Below are 21,701 nucleotides of genomic sequence, written 5' to 3'. Positions count from 1 at the left end.
CTCCCTTCCTGACATCTAGTATATATCTGTTACACAGTCACAGTAATCAAAGCAGTCTGGTATGATACAATACTTTAAAAACCATTGCAATGAAGAACTTGTTGGTTGCAAAATTCTCTTATGCAATCTCCAGTTTTGCTTCTATCACCAAGTCCATGTTTTCAAACTACCGTTCCTTCAACTTTATTTCTAACTTTTGCATTCCAATTGCCAGTAATCAATGTATCTTGATTGCATGTTTGATCTATTTCAGAATGAAAATGGTGGTAACATTCTTCAATTTCTGCATCACTAGCTTCAGTGGTTTATGCATAAATTTAAACAATAATGGTATTGACTGGATATTCTTTCATGTGAATAGACACTATCCTATTACACACAGCATTTCACTTCAAGATAGATCTGGGAATGTCCTTTTTGGTGAGAAAGACAACACCTTTCGTCTTGGGTCTGCCATAAACTGTACAATTTTCTAATTCAAAATGGGACCAGTCCATATCCGCTAATGCCCAGAATGTCGATCTTTATGTATCCCATTTCATTTTTGATGACTTCTAATTTTCCAAGATTAAAAATTGTACATTCCAAATTCTAATTATTAATTGATATTTGCCGCTGTGTTTTCTCATTTTGAATTGTGTCTCATCAGCAAATGCAGGTCCTGAAGTCTGTATAACTGTGGGTTTTGTTCCTTCCACACCATTATGATCGACTCTACTTCGAGAAGGCAGCTTTTCCTCAGTCATATTTTGAGAGGTTTATTTTCTGGCACTATCTCTGACAGTGATTTTCATTAGACACTGTTTTGCTGCTATCTTTGTAGTCAGTTCTCAGTCTGGGAGCTCCACTGAATCGAGTTCACTTTGGATGCCCTGACTGGTATTGGAAATATCAATGACCTACCTTCCAGCAGCACAGGAAAACACAAGCCACCATAATACAGCAAACGGACAGACAAGACTATCATTAGCATATATAATATATATATATTGATTTTTAGTCAATGTTTTGTCTTTGTGCCTAAGGTACATCTTATAGGTAGAATATTGATGAGCTCTCTTTTCTTTTTAAAAAAATTCATTTTAATGGGGACTCTTACATCTCGTCACCATACATACATACATACATACATACATATATTGTGTCAAGAACATTTGTACATATATTGCCATAATCATTTTCAAAACATTTTCTTTCTACTTGAGTCCTTGGTATCAGCTCAGCCCCCCCACTTATGAACCCTTAATAATTCATAAATTATTTTTTTCATGTCTTATACTATGTGCTATCTCCCTTCACCCACTTTTCTGTTGTTTGTCCCCTTGGGGTGGGGTGGGGGTTACATGTCAATCACTGGGATTGGTTTCCCCTTTCTCTCCCCACCTTCTTCCTACCTTCCTGGTATCTCTACTCTCATTATTGGTCCCGAGAGGGTCTATCTGTCCTGGATTCCCAGTGTCGCAAGCTCTTATCTGTACCAGTGTCAATTCAACCTTACAAATTCAGCTACACTAGAGTTCTGTTTTCTTTTCTTTTCTTTTTGAGTTCTGTTTTCTTACCCATTCTGCCACTCTATTTCATTTGACTGGTGCATTTAATCTATTTACAATGAGTAAAATTATTGACAGATTTAATTAATTTTTTGCCATTTAGCTGTGTGTTTTGTGGTGTTGCTAGTTTCTTTTGCTGTATAATTCTGTGCTCTTTTCATTTGGTTAGTGGATCTTATTGTTGTTTTCTAAATTGCTGTTGTTTTAATATCTACGAAAGTGTTTTCATTTGCATGTTTTAACAACAATGAATGTTCTTTGAGGTGAGTCTATATTGTAGGAGTTTCTTACCCAGTTTGTCAGCGTGTTCCATTTTGAAATCGACTTGACTTCCACTCCATTTGAGAGTTCTGCAACTGTCCTATTCACTCTATTTATTTTGCAATTGTCTTCACTGGGAGTTGTTAACTCGGTTTCCCATTTCCAGTTCTGTGGGCCTGTTTTACTTTGGATACTTCTGTGTCTGGGTTGGCTTCTGAGTGGTGTGGTCATGTATGTGACTCTCAAGTTATTGTCTAATGTTGCTGCTCTTGTCAGAGACCTTCCCTTAGTAATTATTGTAAGGTTGGTCTTGTTTTTAGTAGAAGGGAAATGTTTTGAGAATGATGATGGCAACAAATGTATATATGTTCTTGACACAATGGATGTATGTATAGATTATGATAAGAATTGTACGAGCCCCTAAAAAATTATTTTTTTAATGAAATTCTTTCAATTTCTGTTTACCTAGAATGTCCTCATTTGACTATCACATCTGTGGGCTAATTGAACTTATTATATGATTCTTGGATAACAAGGTTTTCTTTCAGAGTTTACATATTTAATTACATTCTTTCTGATTACATAGTTCCTGCTGAGTAATCAGAGCTTAGTCTTATTTGTTCCCTTTTGTAGGTAACTTTTTTTTTCTTAAGCTATTCTAGAATTCTAATCCCTTATAAGACATTCCTCTTGATTATGTTCCACATAATTCTTAGGATTTCTTTGGATTTTTTTCCTCTTTCTTTCATTGTTGTTGTTCCCTTGACAGATAAGTATTGAGAGATTTGTGTTGAATCTCACTAATCGGACTTTCCATTAAAACAGTTTTACTCCTTTGATCTTTAAATGTGTTATCTATTTCTGAAGTCTTACTGTTATTCTTCTGGATTTTTATTTGCTATTTTTGTAGTTTTCTAATTTTTCATTTATCTTGACATTTTTTTCTTGTAGTGTTTTTCTGAATTATTCTAATTTTTTGGTGTTTTCCTTTATTTCATCTGAAACTTTCAAAATCTTTCTTTCAATCTGTTGAATGAGGCTATGTAGTCTTCTTTTGATTTTTCCCCCAGATAGTTCCAATGCCTCTTCTTCCCGAGGACACTGTTCTGGCTCCATATAATGGCCACCTATTTGATTCACTCGGTATTATTTCTTTATGTGAACTGAAAATGTCTGCCATGTCTGAGACGGTTTGTTTTGTTATATTTGTATTTGATTGAAATAAAGTCTTGTTAAAGCAAGACTAGTCACTCACCTCCTGTCTTTGGGTGGTTTTGCAGTAAAACATTTGAGTATGTGCATGGTTCTTTGTTATTTGTGTAGCACAGTTGAGTGCTGACGTGGCTGATGTTTCCAGCTTCCTCTCAATGATCAAGAAGTACAGGAATTAGTAATTTTCCTATCCCAGCGGGTGTGGCTTCAGGAAATACAGATGTGGCTGGGCCATGCGGCATTAGTGTCTGTGTCCTCTCAAGTGGGAAAAGGGTGGAGGGCAGGGAGGAAGAAATAAAAAATAAACAATGGCCCCAACGTAAAATAAATAAAGAGCAGGAGAAAGCAGGAAAACAATAGAGTGAAAGTAGAATTTAATAACTAAAAAGAAAAATAGAGTATAAAAGAAAGGTAGATGGAAAGAGAAAATTCAATATGCAAAACTAGGGAGGGGAAAAGAAATGAGAATAGTAAAGAAAACTAAGAGAATAGAAAAATAAAAAATATAAAAGATAGGAGCAACAGAAATAAACAAAGGAAAGTAATTTAAAGAATAAACACAATAGATGGGAAAGAAAAGCCAAACAAACTAACAAAAATTACAAAAACAAAGAATAAAAGAAAACTACAGAAATCAGGGTATCCAATATGAATTATCACCCTCCGCCAGCTAAGGAACTCACAGGGTGAGGTGGGAAGGGATTGGACACTGGTCCTAGATGCCATTCTGGCTGGCCTGATCTGAAAGTCGTTCAAGTTTGGTCAGTTGGTGGCTGAGGTGTTTCCCAGGTCTTCGTTCAGGCCCAGAAGACAGCTTGGGGCAGGGCAACCAATAGAAGGAATATCCACTCCTCCCCAGAGAGGAGTGGCCATGGGTCTGGCACTGCTTGTCTGCTAGTCTGAAGAGGGGTGTGTCAAAGCACCTGCACACGTGGGCATGTTTCTGACCTAGGCAGAGCAAAGGCTGCACAGACGGGGTGGGGAGGTGGACGAATACTGGTTGCTAGGTGGATGAAGGAGAGATTGGCTGTGCTTCTGGTCACCAGGAGAATGTGGAAGACAAGGCCATCTATTTCATAGCCAGCCAGCAGTGTGCCAGGCTACCTTTGAAAGAAAAAATTGCTTTGTGTTAGTCTGGGTAATTTAGAGAAACAAATCCACAGAAACGCATGTATAAAAGAGTTTTATACAAAGGGTAAGTGTGCATCAAGAAAATATCCCAACCCAGTGCTTCCCAAGCCCACAAGTCCGATGTTAGTCCATTAACCCATATGTCCAACTCCAATCCACAAAGTCCTCCTCTATCCCACAAAACACACACTATGATGCCGACTGTGGGAGGAAACCCGAGTCAGTCAATGTGTTAGCGTCTCAGCACTGACAGGGGCCTCCACACGGCTGCTCCGGCACCCAGGGCTGCATCGGGGTAGGTCTATGTGGCTTCTCCTTGGGGATGTCTTGCAGGAAGTGAGCCTTGCAAGCTGAAGCAGGGAATTGCGAAGGCAGCTGCACCCTGATCCAACCATCAGAAATTAAGGGACTTGAGAACTCGAAAGGAGTGGCTTGCCCAGCCATTTATTCCACCCTTCAATTAACCCCACATGTGTGTATCGGCCAGGTTGGCACAATAAACTAACTCAAGCTTGAACAAAAAAGTGCTTGAAAAAGTTTAAGATGACTGTGTTGCACCAATAATTCACCCTCCTGTCTCCCCTCTTAACTCTTTTGCCCAGAGTTTCCCCTCGTCCATATTCATTCCACTTCCTAATCTGTTCTTCTGAGGTTCAGGGTGCCAGGGTAATCATTTGTTTCTGTGTCATTAGCTTTCTCTTGTCTTTGTTGTTGGAGGGCTTGTGCAGCATGTCTACCTAGTTTGACATTTTGCAGGAATGACCTAAAATATCATCTTATTCACCTTAAATAAAATACTGTAATATTAGTAACACCAGTTTACCCTTTAAAAGGCTTCACGATATTTGTTTCCTGGACAAGATGAAAGAACTAGTCTTGGTATGTGTCCTTCTCTTCAAAATGACTGATAAACTGAACAAAATGTATGAGACACATATTTTCAGGCTTGAACAACAGAAATTGAAGGACTGCAGTCCTTCAGAGAATGAAAATATATGTGAGCCCCTTGATCATTGTGATATTTTACCCAGGGGCTTCTTCAACCATCAAGTATTGCACCCTTCAATGTGCATTATGACAATGTAAAGAAGACCATGGGGTAACTATAGGTGTGAACCAACTCAATGGCAGCTAAGAAAAGCAACATCTTCAACCTGCAGGGTGTAGAAATCCAACTGGACCCAAAGCAGATTGGGCAATGGAAGTAGCTGAAATTTGTAGGACATAGTACTGGTCTGATGGATTCTACAAGGGTCTAATGAAGTTCTATGAAGGTACAGAGTGAAATTCTGGTAGGTGTGAAGAATGTCCTGCGTGGGATTGAGACTGGATGTTGCTGTTTGCCCTAGAGTTCTGAGGTTGTTGGACCTTTGTCCCAGGAAGTGTAAAGAGACTTTTCTGAGTCCTCTGGCATTCAGGTGGGATACCAGAGACTGTGGTATATGTCCTACAGTGCAAAATATAGGGTTGAATTTAAAAGCAAACAAAAACTTTCAAGCATGAAAAGACCATAAGAATTTACTAGCAATGTAATACTTTTCAGAACCAAAATCAAACCCTTTAAAAGAAGAAATTACCCTAACACTGTTCAAGGCATTGTTGCTGTTGGGTACTGTCTGGTCCTGGTCTGGCCTTCACAATTGTTAGTTTTAAGCCCATTGCCGTATCTATTGTATCAATTCATCTCCTGGATGCCCTTCTTCTTCTTCACTGATGTTGACCTTCACTAAGAATAATGCCTTTTCCAAGGGCTGATACTTCCAGAAAACCTGTACAAGGCATATAATATGAAGTCTCACCATCCTCATTTCTCAAGAGCATTCTGGCTGCACTTCTTCCAAGACAGATCTGTTCGTTCTTCTGGCAGTCCATGGTCCTTTCAGTATTATTTGTAAGCCCATATTTTAAATATGTCAGTTCTATGCAGTCTTCCACAGTTATTGCCCAACCCAGCTTTCACACACACACACACACACACACACACCATATATATATAGTAATAGAAAAGACCAGGGCTTGAGTCAGGTGCACTTTAGTCCTCAAAATGGTATACTTGCACTTCAACATTTTAAAGAGATCTGTGCTAGTCTGGGTAGACTAGAGAAACAAATTCATGGACACTCATATGTGTATATGAAACAGGTTTATATACAAGAGTAGTTGAATATTGAGAAAACATTCTTCCAAGACCAGATCAAGTCCAGAATTCTGGTGTCAGCCCATATGTCCAATACCAATCTATAAACTTCAGACTCATGAAACAACAGGAAGACCGTATGCCAGTGGCTGGGAAATCTTGTGAATCCAGTGGTGCTGTAAGCATCTCAGTGCTGGCAGGGGTCTCCGCGTGGCTTCTCCAGTACTCAGGGTTGCATCAAGGTAGGTCCATGTGGCTTCTTCCCAAGGATGTCTAGCAGGGAGTCACCCTTGTCAGTATATAGTCTCCAAAGGAGTGAGCAGAGAGAGAGAGAGAGAGAAGTGTCTCCCTCCTCCAAGGAGGAAAATTACCAGAGTTCCCACAATTCTCAGGAGAAGGCCATGCTCACGGAGAGGCTTTATTGGTTATATCTTGAGCAGCCTCCACCCCTTTACTCATAACCCTCTCAAAATGTCACCAGGTCATATAACTACCACAAGATCTTGTGCAGCAAGGTTGCATCTCATCATTCGGCATATAATAAAATATAGCTAGCTGTACAAGGGGAAGTCAGCAAGATTAAGACGAGGGTTACAGCTCGTACATGCACAGTCTTATTCCAAAACAAACACGTTTAAACATATCTCTGCAGCTGATTGTTTACTGTGACAAGTTTTCTAAGTAAGATACTTGCGTTAGTCTGGTTAGAATTCCTTCAAAAGAGAGCTATAATCTTAACAAGGACTATGCAGGAATCTGCTGGGCCAGTTATATTCACGGCAGAGAGGTCAACGGGGACAGCTGTTGTGACTGTTTGGGGGGATTCTCAGTGATGACTATTGGTAGATTTCCTAGAATGACACAAGAGAATAATAGGAGCTTATTCGGAAAAATGAATACTGCATTCATAATAAAAAGGCTAGCTGGACTGTTTGTTTTATTTTACCTCATGACAATACACTTGCTCATTCTTTAAGGATAAGATATTTGTTTGATGAGAATTTTGTTGGGAAACCTTACCACATCTAAACTACACTCATGATCTTGCCCCTTTAGACTTCTTCCCTGCAGAAACAAAAAACCAAAAACGTTAAATTACTAGAGTCAATATCTGATTTTCATAAATATTAACAGTCATAAATTCATAGCAAGATCAAATCTTTAAAAATGAAGAGAAGCCAGAAATTACCAATGCCATAACTAACAGATGCAGTATCGCCATTGGCCATATACTGTCATTAGGAGGAAAGTGAGATGATGTTAAGAATACATTGAAGGCAATAAACTCAACAGTCTAAATGACAAATTACAGGAAAAACACAGCTTCTGAAACTGACATTAGCAGAAATAAAAAGCCCAACTCTATCTCTGTTTATTAACCCAAGATCAATGCTATGGAGTATATTCCCACACATAACAATTCCATCTGGGGTTCCAGGGGCTGTACATTTTTTTTTGTATTTATGTATTTTTTTTATTGGGGCTCATACAATTCTTTTCACAGTTCATACATGTACATACATCAATTGTATAAAGCACATCTGTAGAGTCTTTGCCCTAATCATTTTTTTCTCTTTTCTTCTTTTACATTTTATTAGGGACTCATACAACTCTTACCACAATCCATACATATACATACATCAATTGTATAAAGCACATCCATACATTCCCTGCCCCAATCATTCTCAAGGCATTTGCTCTCCACTTAAGCCCCTTGCATCAGGTCCTCTTTTTTTTTTCCCCTCCCTCCCCATTCCCCCCTCCCTCATGTGCCCTTGGTAATTTATACATCGTTATTTTGTCATATCTTGCCCTATCCGGAGTCTCCCTTCTCCCCTTCTCTGCTGTCCCTCTCCCAGGGAAGAGGTCACATGTGGATCCTTGTAATCAGTTCCCCCTTTCCAACCCACTCACCCTCCACTCTCCCAGCATCGTCCCTCATACCCTTGGTCCTGAAGGTATCATCCACCCTGGATTCCCTGTACCTCCAGCCCTCAAATGTACCAGTGTACAGCCTCTGTCCTATCCAGCCCTGCAAGGTAGAATTCGGATCATGGTAGTTGGGGGGAGGAAGCATCCAGGATCTGGGGGAAAGCTGTGTTCTTCATCGATACTACCTCACACCCTAATTAACCCATCTCCTCTCCTAAACCCCTCTATGAGGGGATCTCCATTGGCCAACACTTGGGCCTTGGGTCTCCACTCTGCACTTCCCCCTTCATTTAATATGATATATATATACATATACGTATATACATATACACATATATACACATACATACACACACTTATATCTTTTTTTTTTTTTTGCATGATGCCTTATACCTGGTCCCTTGGGCACCTCGTGATCGCACTGGCCGGTGTGCTTCTTCCATGTGGGCTTATTTGCTTCTGAGCTAGATGGCCGCTTGTTCACCTTCAAGCCTTTAAGACCCCAGACACTATCTCTTTTGATAGCCGGGCACCATCAGCTTTCTTCACCACATTTGCTTATGCACCCATTTGTCTTCAGCGATCCTATCATGGAGGTGTGCAGTCAATGATATGCTTTTTTTGTTCTTTGATGCCTGGTAACTGATCCCTTTGGGACCACCCAGGGGCTGTACATTTTATCAGGGTAGGACAGTCTCATTTTCCCCCCCACAAAGACAGACTCGTGAGTTTAAACCAACAGCCTTGTGGTTAGCAGGTCAGCATTTACCTGCCGGACTATAATTCCTAGATTAAATTAAGAATTTAAAACCTCACAACCGAAATATCTGACATGGATGGTTTCTCTGGTGAATTCTGTCATGATTCTCTGGATTCCCTGAAGTCATCTGGGCGGTTTTTCTGCTCTGGGTAGCTGATGTTATTTAACTATTGGTGCGGTGAGACTATACAATTGGTGCTATCGTTCACTGGGAGCTAAACAAGGACAAGAAGCCAGGGGTTCGGGGCATTCACTAGCTTCTTTTGCACTGCATTTAGGCCTTGGACAACATAGAGCCTCACTCTAAGCAGAGCATCCCAAAAGACAAAGGTGCATGTTGCAGATCTAGTCTCCCGAGTTAGACAGCATCACTTCTGCTCAGAGTCAAGATCATAAAGCACAGTTGGCTACTCTACACTTATGCCCATACTTTCACTGTCACAAATAAACATATTTACATAATAATGTTTATAGTCAATTAATGCATTATATCCAAACTACAAGCAATTGGAATTCTCCTAAATGCCCATCCATAGGTGAGATGGATACCCAAATTTAGGTATACTTGTACAACTGGATACTGCTCATTGGTACAAAGTAATATGTCCATATTTTGGTAGAGGGTCAGTGAAAATGAGAGAAACCTTCAATGAGGTGGAGTGGCATAGTACCACAACAATGAAGAGTGACATAGGGATGACCATGCAGATGACAGAGGCCCAGGAGTCATCACCATGTCAGCTAACAATGGTGATCACAACCAATATTACAAGCCCATGGATGAATATCATACATTAAGCATAACCAAAGATTCCAGGCATATTGGGTGATTCACCTTATATGAAGTTCAAGGATGGGGAAAGTGACCATCAGAATAGCGGTTTCCTCTGGAGGAGAAAGCTTGAAAGGGAAAGAGCACCCTCTGATCTTCTGGGCAGATGAGAATGTTCTAGATCTGGATTAGTATAATAATTACACAGGTGTTTACAATTTTTCAGAGTTCATCAATATTAATATCAGTGTACAGTTTGCTTCAATTTAAAATATAAATGTAAATTGAAAAGAAAATTAAGCCATTTTTGTACCATCCTGCTTATTCCTTTCAATGACTTAATGGGGAAGAAAGCTGGGTTAGCACATCCTTTCCGAATAAATTATTTAAGGTTGCACAGAAAGTTCATGGCATAGGAACAAGGTGAAGCCACAAAAAGGAAGAATTCAAGACTGAGGAACATGTGTTTCTAATTGTTGCCACAGCAAAGGAATGATTTCATTTCCAAGCTACTACAGAAAGATAATGCATATGCTCCATAAGAAGATTTCACAATTGTCATTTATTGCAAAGAACTAACTGGTATGTAGTGATTCCATGGCACTTAACAGCCTGTGGTTTATTTCTGTTACTGTAGCCAAGATTAGAGTTCTTTTACACAAATGCTGGTCCAAGCATCTGCTAGTCTGTTTCTCAAATTCAAATTGAGGGGGAGGGGATCCTTGCTCCCCTTGGACATTCTGTTCCAAGAAAAATGAGTTACAGTCTGGTAAATACTAACTTTTTGGAATCAAATGACGCAAAGCGAAAACATTCCATTAACATGCTTCATCAATTTACAAATAAGTCAGGCTTTAAAATCTCGATTGGTTTATGAAGTACTCAACAGGCCAGCCTTAGCAAAAAATTCTAGGTTTTTGTGACTTTTTATCCTATCATCTCTTATGTCAGTGGGACCAATTTCTCAATTTCAAATTTTTTTGTGAAAATAATATTTGTGAAATACATAAATGAAGTTATTATCTTGACATCCATAAATGGTGTAATCACTTATGCACCAATCATTTTTGAACCAGGTTTAATGAAATATTGCTGGCAAGGAATTATGTATAAGGCATATTCTAACCATATTTTTCTCTTTTGATCTTTGTGTTTTTGATGCGTGTGGTGATGGTGGTGGTTATGGTGGTCAAGGTGGCTGTTAGGTGCTGTTAGGTTCTGAGTTATGTACCATGGAATGAAACACTGCCAATCCCAAACCACCCTCACAATCCCTGCAATCTTGCAGTCTATTGTTGCAGCCGATGTGTTCATCGATCTTGTGGAGGATCAGTGAAAGCAGAGAATTAGTATGAAAAAGGAAGACCCTCTGCTTTCATTGATTCTCTACTTTCCTAAGCAGGTTTTCCTTTTCTAGGGACTGGTACTCCCTGGAAATATGTCCAAAGCTTGTGAGATAACATCTAAGCAACTTTTCTTCTAAGAAGCATTCATCCATTGCAGATTTATTTGTTCATCTTAAAGCTCATGGTATATTTAGTATCTTTCACCAACAACACATTTGTAATAGTGGTAACGGTATTGATGTGTGTTGTGTTTATGTGTGTTCTGTAAATTCATGACTATTGTCTTAGAAACCTTTCAACTGCTAAATCTTGGCTATTCCCTCAAGCAAAGAAGGCAATCAGAGGGCTTGGATTTGAGTTTTATCTAGAGGTATGTAAATATTCACGCATATACAAATGCATCACAGTTATACCTATAAAAGCAATTAATAAGACTTCTATATATTAAATAAAATGAGGCATGTTTTGAAAATATGCAGAGGAGGAGATCTTGCTTAAAACAAGAAATGACAAGAACTAAAAAACCATCTGAAATGTAAAAGTATGTCTGTCAGAAGCAGTATGGCAGAGCATAACTATTAAGAACAGGATTGGAAATATAACATCCCATAGAGAACTTCTCCAGTATCATCCAGATGTGTCTTCCCAATTTTCCACACTAGTGCATGTCATTTCCCATCCCCTTTGTTTTCTGCTTCATATAAACAACATTTCTGAAGAAAGCATTCAAAGCTTCCTATTTCTGAGAAGTCCACAATTTCTAGAACCAGAACATTATACCTCATCAATTTTTGCTTTTCACAACATAGATCTCTTGGTGCCAACGAAAAGCCGTTTTCAGGGTTGCATTGTTGAAGAAGAGCACTGGTGCTATCATGGGCTGTGCATTGCCCTGAAAACTGCAAGGTCAACACTTCAAAACCACCAGCTGCTCCTTGTCAGAAACACCAGGTCTTTCACTCCCATGAAACCCCACCGGGACAGTTCCAGTCTGTCCTATAGGGGTCCTATGAGTCAAAATTTATTTGATGGCAGTTTTTTAAAATAGTTGAACAAAGAGATAACCAGCTACCCTCTTCACCTACAAGTTCAAGAGGAAAAGCCTTGTTATGGTTAGTTGAACCCCCAGCTCAGGACTGAGCACATAGTATGGACTCCATTGAAGTTCACTCAACTTACTCCTTTCCCACACTAGTTTAACCTGAAGCAAACAGCAAGGGAAATTGGATAATGGAAAAAAGGAAGGAAAACTTTGGGATGTTTTATAATAAATTTGGGCAAACTTTGAAGCAAACTTAGTGCCCGAGTAATGCAGCTTCTTCCCTTGACTGTCAAGGCCAGTGTGAAAAAGAGATAGGCTGCACTAATATTCAAAGTTAACAAGTTACTGGAGTTTTCTTTCCCTTTTATTCATACAAAACAGTTTATATCTAAACACTGCTTAAACTCTAGTATCTTCCATCTATTGATATCCTTCAAGTGCTCACCCTAATAATGCTATGTCTACATCTTTAATTACTGCCATCATATAGCATTTGTGTACTATAATCATTTATACACGGTAATCATGTGGCCCAGTAGTGGTCAAGTAAGCACTGGACTATTAGCCTCAAAGTTAGGAGTTCAAACCTACTAACTGCTTCCTGGGAGAAAGTTGGGGCTATCTGCTCCCATAAAGACTTACAGCCGTGGAAACCCTATTGACTCTATAGACTCTAGAGGATGGCTGTAAGTCTGAATTAACTAGGTGGCAGTGAGTTGCAGTTTGGCTTTTTTTTTTTTGTATAGCTTTACTTAAAGGCAATATGAAGAGCAGTAAGGAAAACAGTACTTTAGAAAAGTATTTGAAAAGACCTGGTGGCAATGTCAGGGGAGTATAGGATTGCCAGCTCTGACATCAGCTGGCATCAGTGGCTCACACATATCGTCTGCTCCAAGGAAGACAGATGAAGCGCTCTGCTCCTTTAAAGGCCTACCCAGCCTCGGAAGCCTTATATAGGGTTACTGCATTAGAAACAACTTGCTGACGATGGGTTTGGTTTTAGTTTTTATGTGATCTATTAGGAATTCCTGGATAGCCTGAGTGATGAAGCTGAAAGATTGGCAGTCCGAACCCAGCCAGAGGTACCTTGAAAGTCATTCTTGGTGATCTGCTTCCAAAAGGTCCCTGTGCAATAGCTCGAGTCTGCACACATAGGGTGGTCATGAGTGTGAATCAATTCAATAGCAGCTTCCAACAACAGCAATGCCATTTGTATTGCATCACGTGATTAAAGGCCTCATGGATTTGTGGAAAGAGATTTAGAATGATGATCTTATACTATTGACATTCAATACAGTATTATGTAATCAGAGTTTTCATTTATCACTTAGCTACAGTGATCTCACAGTCACTCAGAGTCAATAATTTGGTTGGGATGTTGGTTTCATAAACGTCTTTATTGTAATATTAAATGGGCTGTTGGATTTTAAACCTTCTTTTGAATTGTTTTGATTCCCAAAAACTGAGGAGATCATGTGAATGAAGAATAAACAAGGAGTAATTTCTAAGATAGGGGAACTCAAATTATTAATGACATTAAACAGTGCTATCCTGCCCCCTTACCTTTAAGGTGCCCCTATAATTTAGCAAGCATGGCAACAAGCAAACAAACAAACTCATTGTCATTACCTATGAACAAATGTTCTTAAACTGCTTGCTTACTAAATTTGGAAGTTATGAGAGGTTATGAGAAATATAAGACTTTGCATTAATTGTAAACAGTTTTTTGCTCTTATGTACATAAGATTTCATGAGTCTGAGCCAACCCATGGTTGACTAAAGAGCAACAGTACAATTGACTTGAGGAAATCCTGAGTGGTACAAATGGCCGTGCACTGAGTTGCTGATCAAAAGGCTGGAAGTTCAAGCTTACCCAGAGGATCCATAGAAGAACAGTCTGATAACTTACCTTAAAAAAAAAATCACCATTGAAATCGTTATGGAGAATTCTGCACTAACACACACGGGGTCACCATGAGTTGGGTGGATGTGACAGTAACTGGTTGGGTTTTCTTGTTTGGTCCTTAGTAGACTTTCTGGAGACTAAAAGAGAAATGGAGGAATAACTAAACCATGAATCGTGAGGTACTCACTACAATTACATGCAGAACTGTTCTAAGGCCAAAGGCTTCAGTTGACCTTATCTGAGAAAGAGCCTTTGCACAGAAGATAAGACTTTGAACTAGGCCTGAAGGGGGAGAGGAGTTTAAAAAGCACACAGTTTAATGCTGGGTAAACTGGGAGTCTATATTCCATTGGATGTAACTATAGCCTCCAAGGCCCAAAGTGGATTGTACTGAGGATTTCAAGAGTCTCAAAAAATGATTGTTGGGCAATGCACGAAAGTGGTCATCCGATTGCAGCGAGCTATCAGTGTTTGGTGTGATTGTAAAGAAAGTAGTTAACATCATGAAGCCTTTAAAATTGTACTGTGACAGATGACTTCAGGCTTGACTTCTGATCTTGGACTTTAAATATCTTAACTCTTTCTTTAACTTTTTTAGTTGTGAGAAAATGGGCAAAGGGGGATTTCACATCTCTAACTCAATGAGTCAATGTGATAGTCTTTCAAGATAAAATGAATGTGAGAGTGTTTTTTTTTCTTAAAGCAGAAATTTATTAAAATCTATTTATATGGTGTTTACAGACAAAAATGTACAGAGCCCTCAACATTCAGGTAATCAATTCTACTCTCAGAAGTACTGTGAGACGATAGAATTCTTTGACCTCCTCCCCATAAGACACTTCTGTTGAGAGTGTTTTAAAAGCTGAAAATCATTAGAAAATGTTCATTGCTATTACCTTACTATGTGCTAACATAACTAAAATTAGATTGTATTTGACAAACAGTAGATCTTTCAGGCTATCAGGACATTTCAGTGAATTGTTTACTATCCAAAAAACCAACGAACCAACCACCCCGGAAACCCACTGCCATCAAGTCAACTCTGACTCACAGCAGTCCTATAGGACAGTGTAGAGCTGCCCCCTTGACTTCCTGAGGTTGGAAGTCTTTATGGAAGCAGACTGCCACCTCTTTTTCTTCAGGAGCCATTGGGAAGCTGAACTGTTCCCTGTGTGGTTAGCAGTTCAGTAGGTAACCCACTGCTACACTAGGACTCCTCTATAATCAGGGCCAAAAACAACACAGTCCCTTTCTCTAGTACATGTGTACAATGTAGGCATGGAAAATAGTTTTCCTTCAAATTGGCAATAAAGGAGTAGTCATTTTCAAATGATGGATCTCCGATGGTGTAGTGGTTGTATGTTGGGCTGTGATCCACAGGGTTGGCAGTTCAAAACCAGCAGCAGCTCCTCTGCAGAAAGACTGGGTTTTCTACTCCCAGAAACAGTTACAGTCTCAGAAACCCCAGGGTGTCAATATGAGTTAGCATTGACTTGATGCAGTGAGTGAGTGAGACTTTTAAAAAGCACTGTCAACTATGGTTCATGGTGCCATCATCCTCAATGTTAGAAGGTTTTGGACCATTCACCTTCCTACCTATCTTTTCACAAAGTTCAAATCAGAGATGCCTAGACAGGTGCTAGCCATTGGCAATGAGCCAGAGTAATTTCAATGGGAGCTGGGTTAGGTTACTGCTTCCTGATTAGGCAACCTAATAACCCACTTCTTGTGGGGACTTTCTATTATCTGTTTGCCAGTTGGTGACAATCCCAAGTGCATGGGGAGTTGACTCAGAGTACAAACCAGGTGAGGTTTGCACATCGGTGAGAATGTTGGGTGGGACTGGCAGTCTCATCCCATGACTCTTCTCTGGTCTTGGTGTTTCTGTGCCAAAAGGAACTCAGTGGTCGCTTACATTAAAGAAAGAGAGAAAGAACTAGCTTGAAAAAAGAAACACACATGAATGTTTAAAACCTCAATAATCTCTTGCTTTAAACATTTTTTCCCACAAATTTTATCACTGCGTGGTTTATTCCCTGTGGTTAAGTTTCATTGCCCAAGATCTTTAGTCATATTCTAAAAAGTGTTTTCTTATCCACACTAAGGAGGCTTATCTTTTGCTTTAGTTACATTTTAATCTCTAAAACATCAACATAATAAATCCACAGACTTTTTACAGAACAATACTCTGCAGAAAGATGAAAGATTGCATTAGTTGACTCAGGGACGGTGTCGATGATATTAGGAAGCTTCAAAGGACAGAATCCTCCCCTTTTAGCTTCCTACAAAATGTGGATCATGCCTCCCAGCAGAGATTCTCTTCAGTTTTTTTCTGGCTAAAAGTTCTAAGGCTCGATGGAACTCCCTTATCTCTCAGAGAAGGTGATGTCCTGTCAAGGAAGATGGGATTGGAGGCAGGGAAGTGGGGCAGAGTCTATAACATTCTCCGCAGTTGTGGAAGGTAAGGAAAAGGGTTGTGTTACATGACTGGTTTCTGAGCGCCATCACATTTGACAAAGCAACCATGGGGACATGGCTCTTGAAAAACATCCTGAAGAGGATGTAGCTAAATTTCTGGGAAAGGAAGTCCCATGTTATTCCAGTATTACATCCAGGCTTGCCATGGAGTCAGAAATGTGTAAGACTTGTCCAATAAGCCTCACTGTTCCACTGCTAACAAAGTTAAGAGGGAGCTGAGCAGAGAGAAAGACAGGAAAAGTGAAGCTATTGCACTTTTCAGCTTCAGGGAGCAGCTCAGGGGTCACAGGAGACTAAATTCAGCAATGATCAGCTTAGCTCACTGCCAGCCAGTCATTCTGACTCATGGTAACCCCATAGGAGAGAGTAGAACTGCCCCTGTGGGTTTCCACGGCTGGACGTCTTCATGAGAGCAGTCTTCGCTCTTCTCAGAGTGGCTGCTGAGCTGAAGGTCAGCAGCACCACCAGGCCTCCTTCTACTTTGTCACCAGGGCCCAAGAGCTTGTGTGGGAACCTTGAATCCTCAGGGAACTCAGGGAAACCATAGGTTCAAACCCCTCAACCAAACCTCCTGTTAAGCCCCTCAAGCTTATTAACCACCCACCCAAATCTAACCAAATTTAACCCATGGTTATAGAGACCGTTCTGACTCATTGATCCTATAGGCCTGAGTGGAAGGGCCCCATAGTTTCCAAGGGATGTAAATCTTTACAAAAGCAGACTATCCTACCTTTCTCTTATAGAGTGGGTAGTGACAGGCTTCACAACATCTGGCCACTTATTCTCTTAGCAGCTGAATGCCTAATCCTTGTACCACCAGGGTGCCTCCCATCATGGTTCCCAAAAGGCATCCAATGCCCACTTTGAAGTGTTCAAATTAGAGCTGGCATGAACTCTCTGGCATTGCTTCATCTCCCTGCTCCTAAGAGAGTCCACAACTTGTCCCACCCCAACCGTGTAGTGAACTGCCAAAAGCAAAGACATCATCAGTGGCAATTTGCTGGATACTTTTTGCAGATTTCCAGACACCACTGCCATACTACAAGCATAGGGTTGCCAGGAAGGAGACCTGGTTCTGCAGCCCACTGCTGGACAACAGTGGGAATGGAGACATTGTCCTCATCTAAGCACTGTCATCATTTAATCTCTTCTCAATCTAAATTCCAGAGAGTCATAGACTATGGAAGGAACCTAGAATGACCTAGCTGCCTCCAGGCAAGGGAGGGCAGTCTTGCAGGTTACTGAGCCTGTAATCCTGGCTTAAGTTACCTAAACAATAACAGCAGTAATGATAAAAGGGTTAAGGAAATTCAGAAATGTTTCCAAAGTCAAGCCTCTTGTTACTTTGCCCAGTGGCGCTGTGGTTTGGGCACTGGGCAGCTAACAAAGGCGGAAAGGAGGAAACTGCACAGGGAGTTTGTTTTTCTGTCTTTCCTCTTTAGAGCACCCAGCTCCCCAGAGACTCGTCATCCCTAGCTGGTCCAGGGTGAAAGTGAGGACCAAGTGCCTGCATGATCTCTCCACCACTCACTGGGGTTGCTGCAACCGCCCGGCCAGGCTCCAGCGTCCACCGCAGATCTGGTACTGTGAGCTCCTCCCAGCCACCTAATTCTTGCTGCAGAGCTCCCTGGGCACACACGCCCCCTTCCCACTCCGCCCCCCCCTCCCCCCCCCCGTGCAGGGAATTTCCCAAGTGTCCCATAGCTTGATTAATTTCCTGCCCGAAATAAGGAGACACATGCAAATAAAAGCGAGCGCACACCACTTGGAGAAGGCAAAGTATCTCCAATCTGCGCGCTCTTTCCAACTCTAGCCTCTCCGCGGTCTCTGCCCTGCAGGCTCGCACCCTTTCGCTGCTATGCCTGCCAGATCCATCCCTGCCTTCCGCGTCGCAGGTCCTTCGGGGTCCCTGTGCACGCTGCTCGCCCTGCTGCTGCTGCTGACGCCACCAAGGCCACTTGTCCACGGTAAGAAGCTTGGAGGCCCCTTTGCAGCAGGGCTGGGCATCCTGGAAGCCGCGGGGAGTGCGCTAGCCAGGAAAGCTCTCCCTGCAGGTTACCTGCGCACTAACCATAATGATCTCTCTCTCTCTCTCTCTCTCTCTCTCTCTCTCTCTCTCTCTCTCTCTCTCTCTCTCTCTCTCTCTCTCTCTCTCTCTCTCTCTCTCTCTCTTCCTCCTCCTCCTCCTCCTCCCCCCCCCCGCCCGCCCCCCAACCCAAGCTGGCCCAGTGAGCACCGTGCTGCGAGAGCTGCGCTGCTTGTGTTTAGGCTACACTCCTGGGATTCGCCCCAAAATGATCAGTAATCTGCAAGTGATTGCCGCAGGTCCGCAGTGCCACAAAGTGGAAGTGATGTAAGTTCCCCTGGCTGTGATGTGTTCAGGGACCTTTGGAAGGTCAGAGTGGCCCAGCCTAGGTCTTCAAGCTCCATGGCACATGGGCGCATCTTCTTCTCTCTGCAGAGCCACGCTGAAGAAGGGCGAGAAGGAAGTCTGCATCAACCCAGAAGCTCCGCTGTTCAGGAAAGCCATCAAGAAAATTCTGGACAGGTACCTGCCATTTGGATTCTTGTGGGTTGAAAATTCTGCTTTGCAGAGTGTAGCGTTCACAGGGTCTATGCCTGCCAGAGATAACTTTTGGGTTTTGGCTACCACAACTGAGGCCATGATTAGTACAAAAAGAGTAAGGAGAAGAGGGGATGGTTCAGAAATGCCCCGGAAAGCCTTCAGCACACAGGCATCCATGCAATTGGGTCAGCAAGTCAGCTGAGTTCATTAGTGAGATGCATTTTGATGTATAGTCTTTGGCTTGAGTCTATATTTTTACCAAAAGTTTCCAGCTCTCAGTTTGGGAAGCAGGGTGGAGTGGAGGAGTGTGGGGACCTGGATTCAAATGACAGAATTATTTCCTCAACAGTGGAAAAAAGAAAGCCTGATTAAGTGATAGACAATGCATTGGAAAACCTGCCCAGTCTTCAATGAAATGTTCTTCTGGAGACCGCTCATCCAGAGGAGACATTAAGCAAGACTTGGCATTCTTCAGCCAGGCATCGATGTCATGAAACTTGAGGAAGGAGGCCTGTTTGTCCCTGTAGCTTTCTGCTAAGCATATTAAGTGTTAAACATAATATTTTGTGCTATTTATTGTAACCGTCACTTTATTGGAATCTTTGGCAACTGCTTCAATTGTGAGTGAAGGATCACTGGTTGTTATTCTTTCAAAGTGTATCGAATTGAACATGATTATTGTATTTCTAGAATATATTCCTTACAGTATTACTGAGAGGACTAGACATTGAATAGGTAAATGATATTTCACTGGAATGTTACTGATGCGGATGGACGGCAATCCTCACTCTTCGCATGAAATGAGACATATTGTGATGTTGTCTCTTGAGGGAATATATCAGAGAACTTTTTTACTCTTGACCATGGTATGCTGTTTAAATTACATTATGTTACAAAGTTGGGTATATCATGCACTTATCTGTGTAGCATGCATTTCTTTATTTCAGGTATTCCTCAATAATTATAAATGTATAATTATTTAGAATTTCTAAATCTTTAAAATCGATACCTCCCCACCCCCAATCAAACCCGCTGCCTTTGAGTCTGTTCTGACTCACAGAGATCCTGTAGGACAAGATAGATCTGTTCCATTGGAGGTCTGAGGCCATCAGTCTTTATGGAAGCAGACTGTCTCATCTTTTTCTTGGAGCAGCTGGTGGGTTTGAACTTCAAACCTTTTCACCAGCAGTCTCACACTTAACCCACTACTCACTGTGCCAACAGAATCTCCTCTAAGTTCTCGAAGAATCAGTATATTCTTTTCTTACAACTTTAGACATTTAATGTCTTCTTAGTATGGCATAATGCCATTATTTACTCATTACACTTTGGTTTTATATGATATTTATTAGATATTATGAATGCTATACTTTTAGTAACAATATATGTTTGACTAGGTAAAGCTATGTAATAGGAATATTTATGATTTCCTGTTATTATGGAAATGCCTTCTTTCAGGTGATTTTAATATGAAATATTCTTCGCAATTACCTGTACATTGAAAATTTTGGAAACATGCAAACTAATTGAACATAAATTCATTATATGGTCTTCCAGTATAAACATTGCACTGCTAAGATTTTGAGGATGATTTACTGTCTTTGTAAGGCTTGGTTGGTCCCTTTTATTGTAAGGAATTATATATTGCATTCATTGTATGAAAACTGCACCCCCTTTAAAAAACTGTATGTCTTATTTGTTTACAGTACTTCCTTTATCCTTTTGGGAAAATACACGAGTTTGAAATTTCAAAAATGTTGTGTCTGTTATAATAAATTTTCATCATCATTTATTCTCCATTAGTTAAAAAAGAGGGCGAGAGAAACTCAACTTTTTTCTAGCTAACAGAGAACACCTCTTTCTCCAAGGTCATTGCATAACTCCAGTCTTTCTCCAAGGTCACTCCTCGTTCAGTTATACAGTTCTACTCCAGCAATCTTTGGGGTCTACAGAAAACACAAATGGGATCAGACTTCCCTACCTATACTTTTACTGACTCACTGTTTCCCAGACATAATAAGAAAGTGTTAGTTATGAGGACATAACCAAACCAGACTCAGTTTCTGAGGCAATAACTGTTTACAAGAGAAGAATGCCTAGTCTTGTCCTGCTGAGCTGCTGGTGGTTTTGAACTGCCGATCTTGAGGATCATAACCACTGGACCTCCAGTGCTTTAGAAGGACATGGAGTCCTATTTAATTAGACTTCTGATTAGTATTTCAGTTTCATGTTCTGCCTCGTGTGTTCTGCAGTCAGCTGTGGGACATATTCTTCCTGGACTCATGTCTTTGAACTTGCGGAGGCCTCTCCCTGGAAGGGGGTCATCACCATCTTTACATTTGTCATACTGTAGTTTGTAGTGTGTTGCTATGATGTTAGTACCATCACCCTCGAGAACAGATTTTAGTTATGCTTTCATACTAAGCCTAGGAAGAAAGACATAGAGATCTACTTCCAAAAATTAGTGAATTGAAACTCAATGGATTACAACAGTCGATTTTCCAATACTATGCTAGAAGATGGACTCAAATGTAAAAAGAATCATGAATATTGTGCAAGACTGAGGTACTTTTATTCTATTGTACATAAGGGGTCATGAATCAGAACC

At 40.8% G+C, this 21,701-nt stretch overlaps 1 protein-coding gene across 1 annotated transcript; it reads left to right on the top strand.

Annotated features, from left to right (window-relative positions):
• Positions 1-18,307: 18,307 nt before the first annotated feature.
• On the top strand, positions 18,308-20,848 carry LOC142442837 (C-X-C motif chemokine 6-like). Its single transcript, XM_075544208.1, has 4 exons — positions 18,308-18,494; positions 18,748-18,880; positions 18,989-19,075; positions 19,443-20,848. Exons 1-4 carry the CDS (start codon positions 18,386-18,388, stop codon positions 19,459-19,461), a joined length of 348 nt encoding a protein of 115 aa, XP_075400323.1. The 5' UTR covers positions 18,308-18,385; the 3' UTR covers positions 19,462-20,848.
• Positions 20,849-21,701: the final 853 nt, after the last annotated feature.

Source organism: Tenrec ecaudatus, chromosome 3 (assembly GCF_050624435.1).
Source record: "Tenrec ecaudatus isolate mTenEca1 chromosome 3, mTenEca1.hap1, whole genome shotgun sequence".
Taxonomy (NCBI): Eukaryota; Metazoa; Chordata; class Mammalia; order Afrosoricida; family Tenrecidae; genus Tenrec; species Tenrec ecaudatus.
The sequence above is the reverse complement of the archived record's forward strand: the minus strand, read 5'-3'. Positions and strand labels throughout refer to the sequence as shown.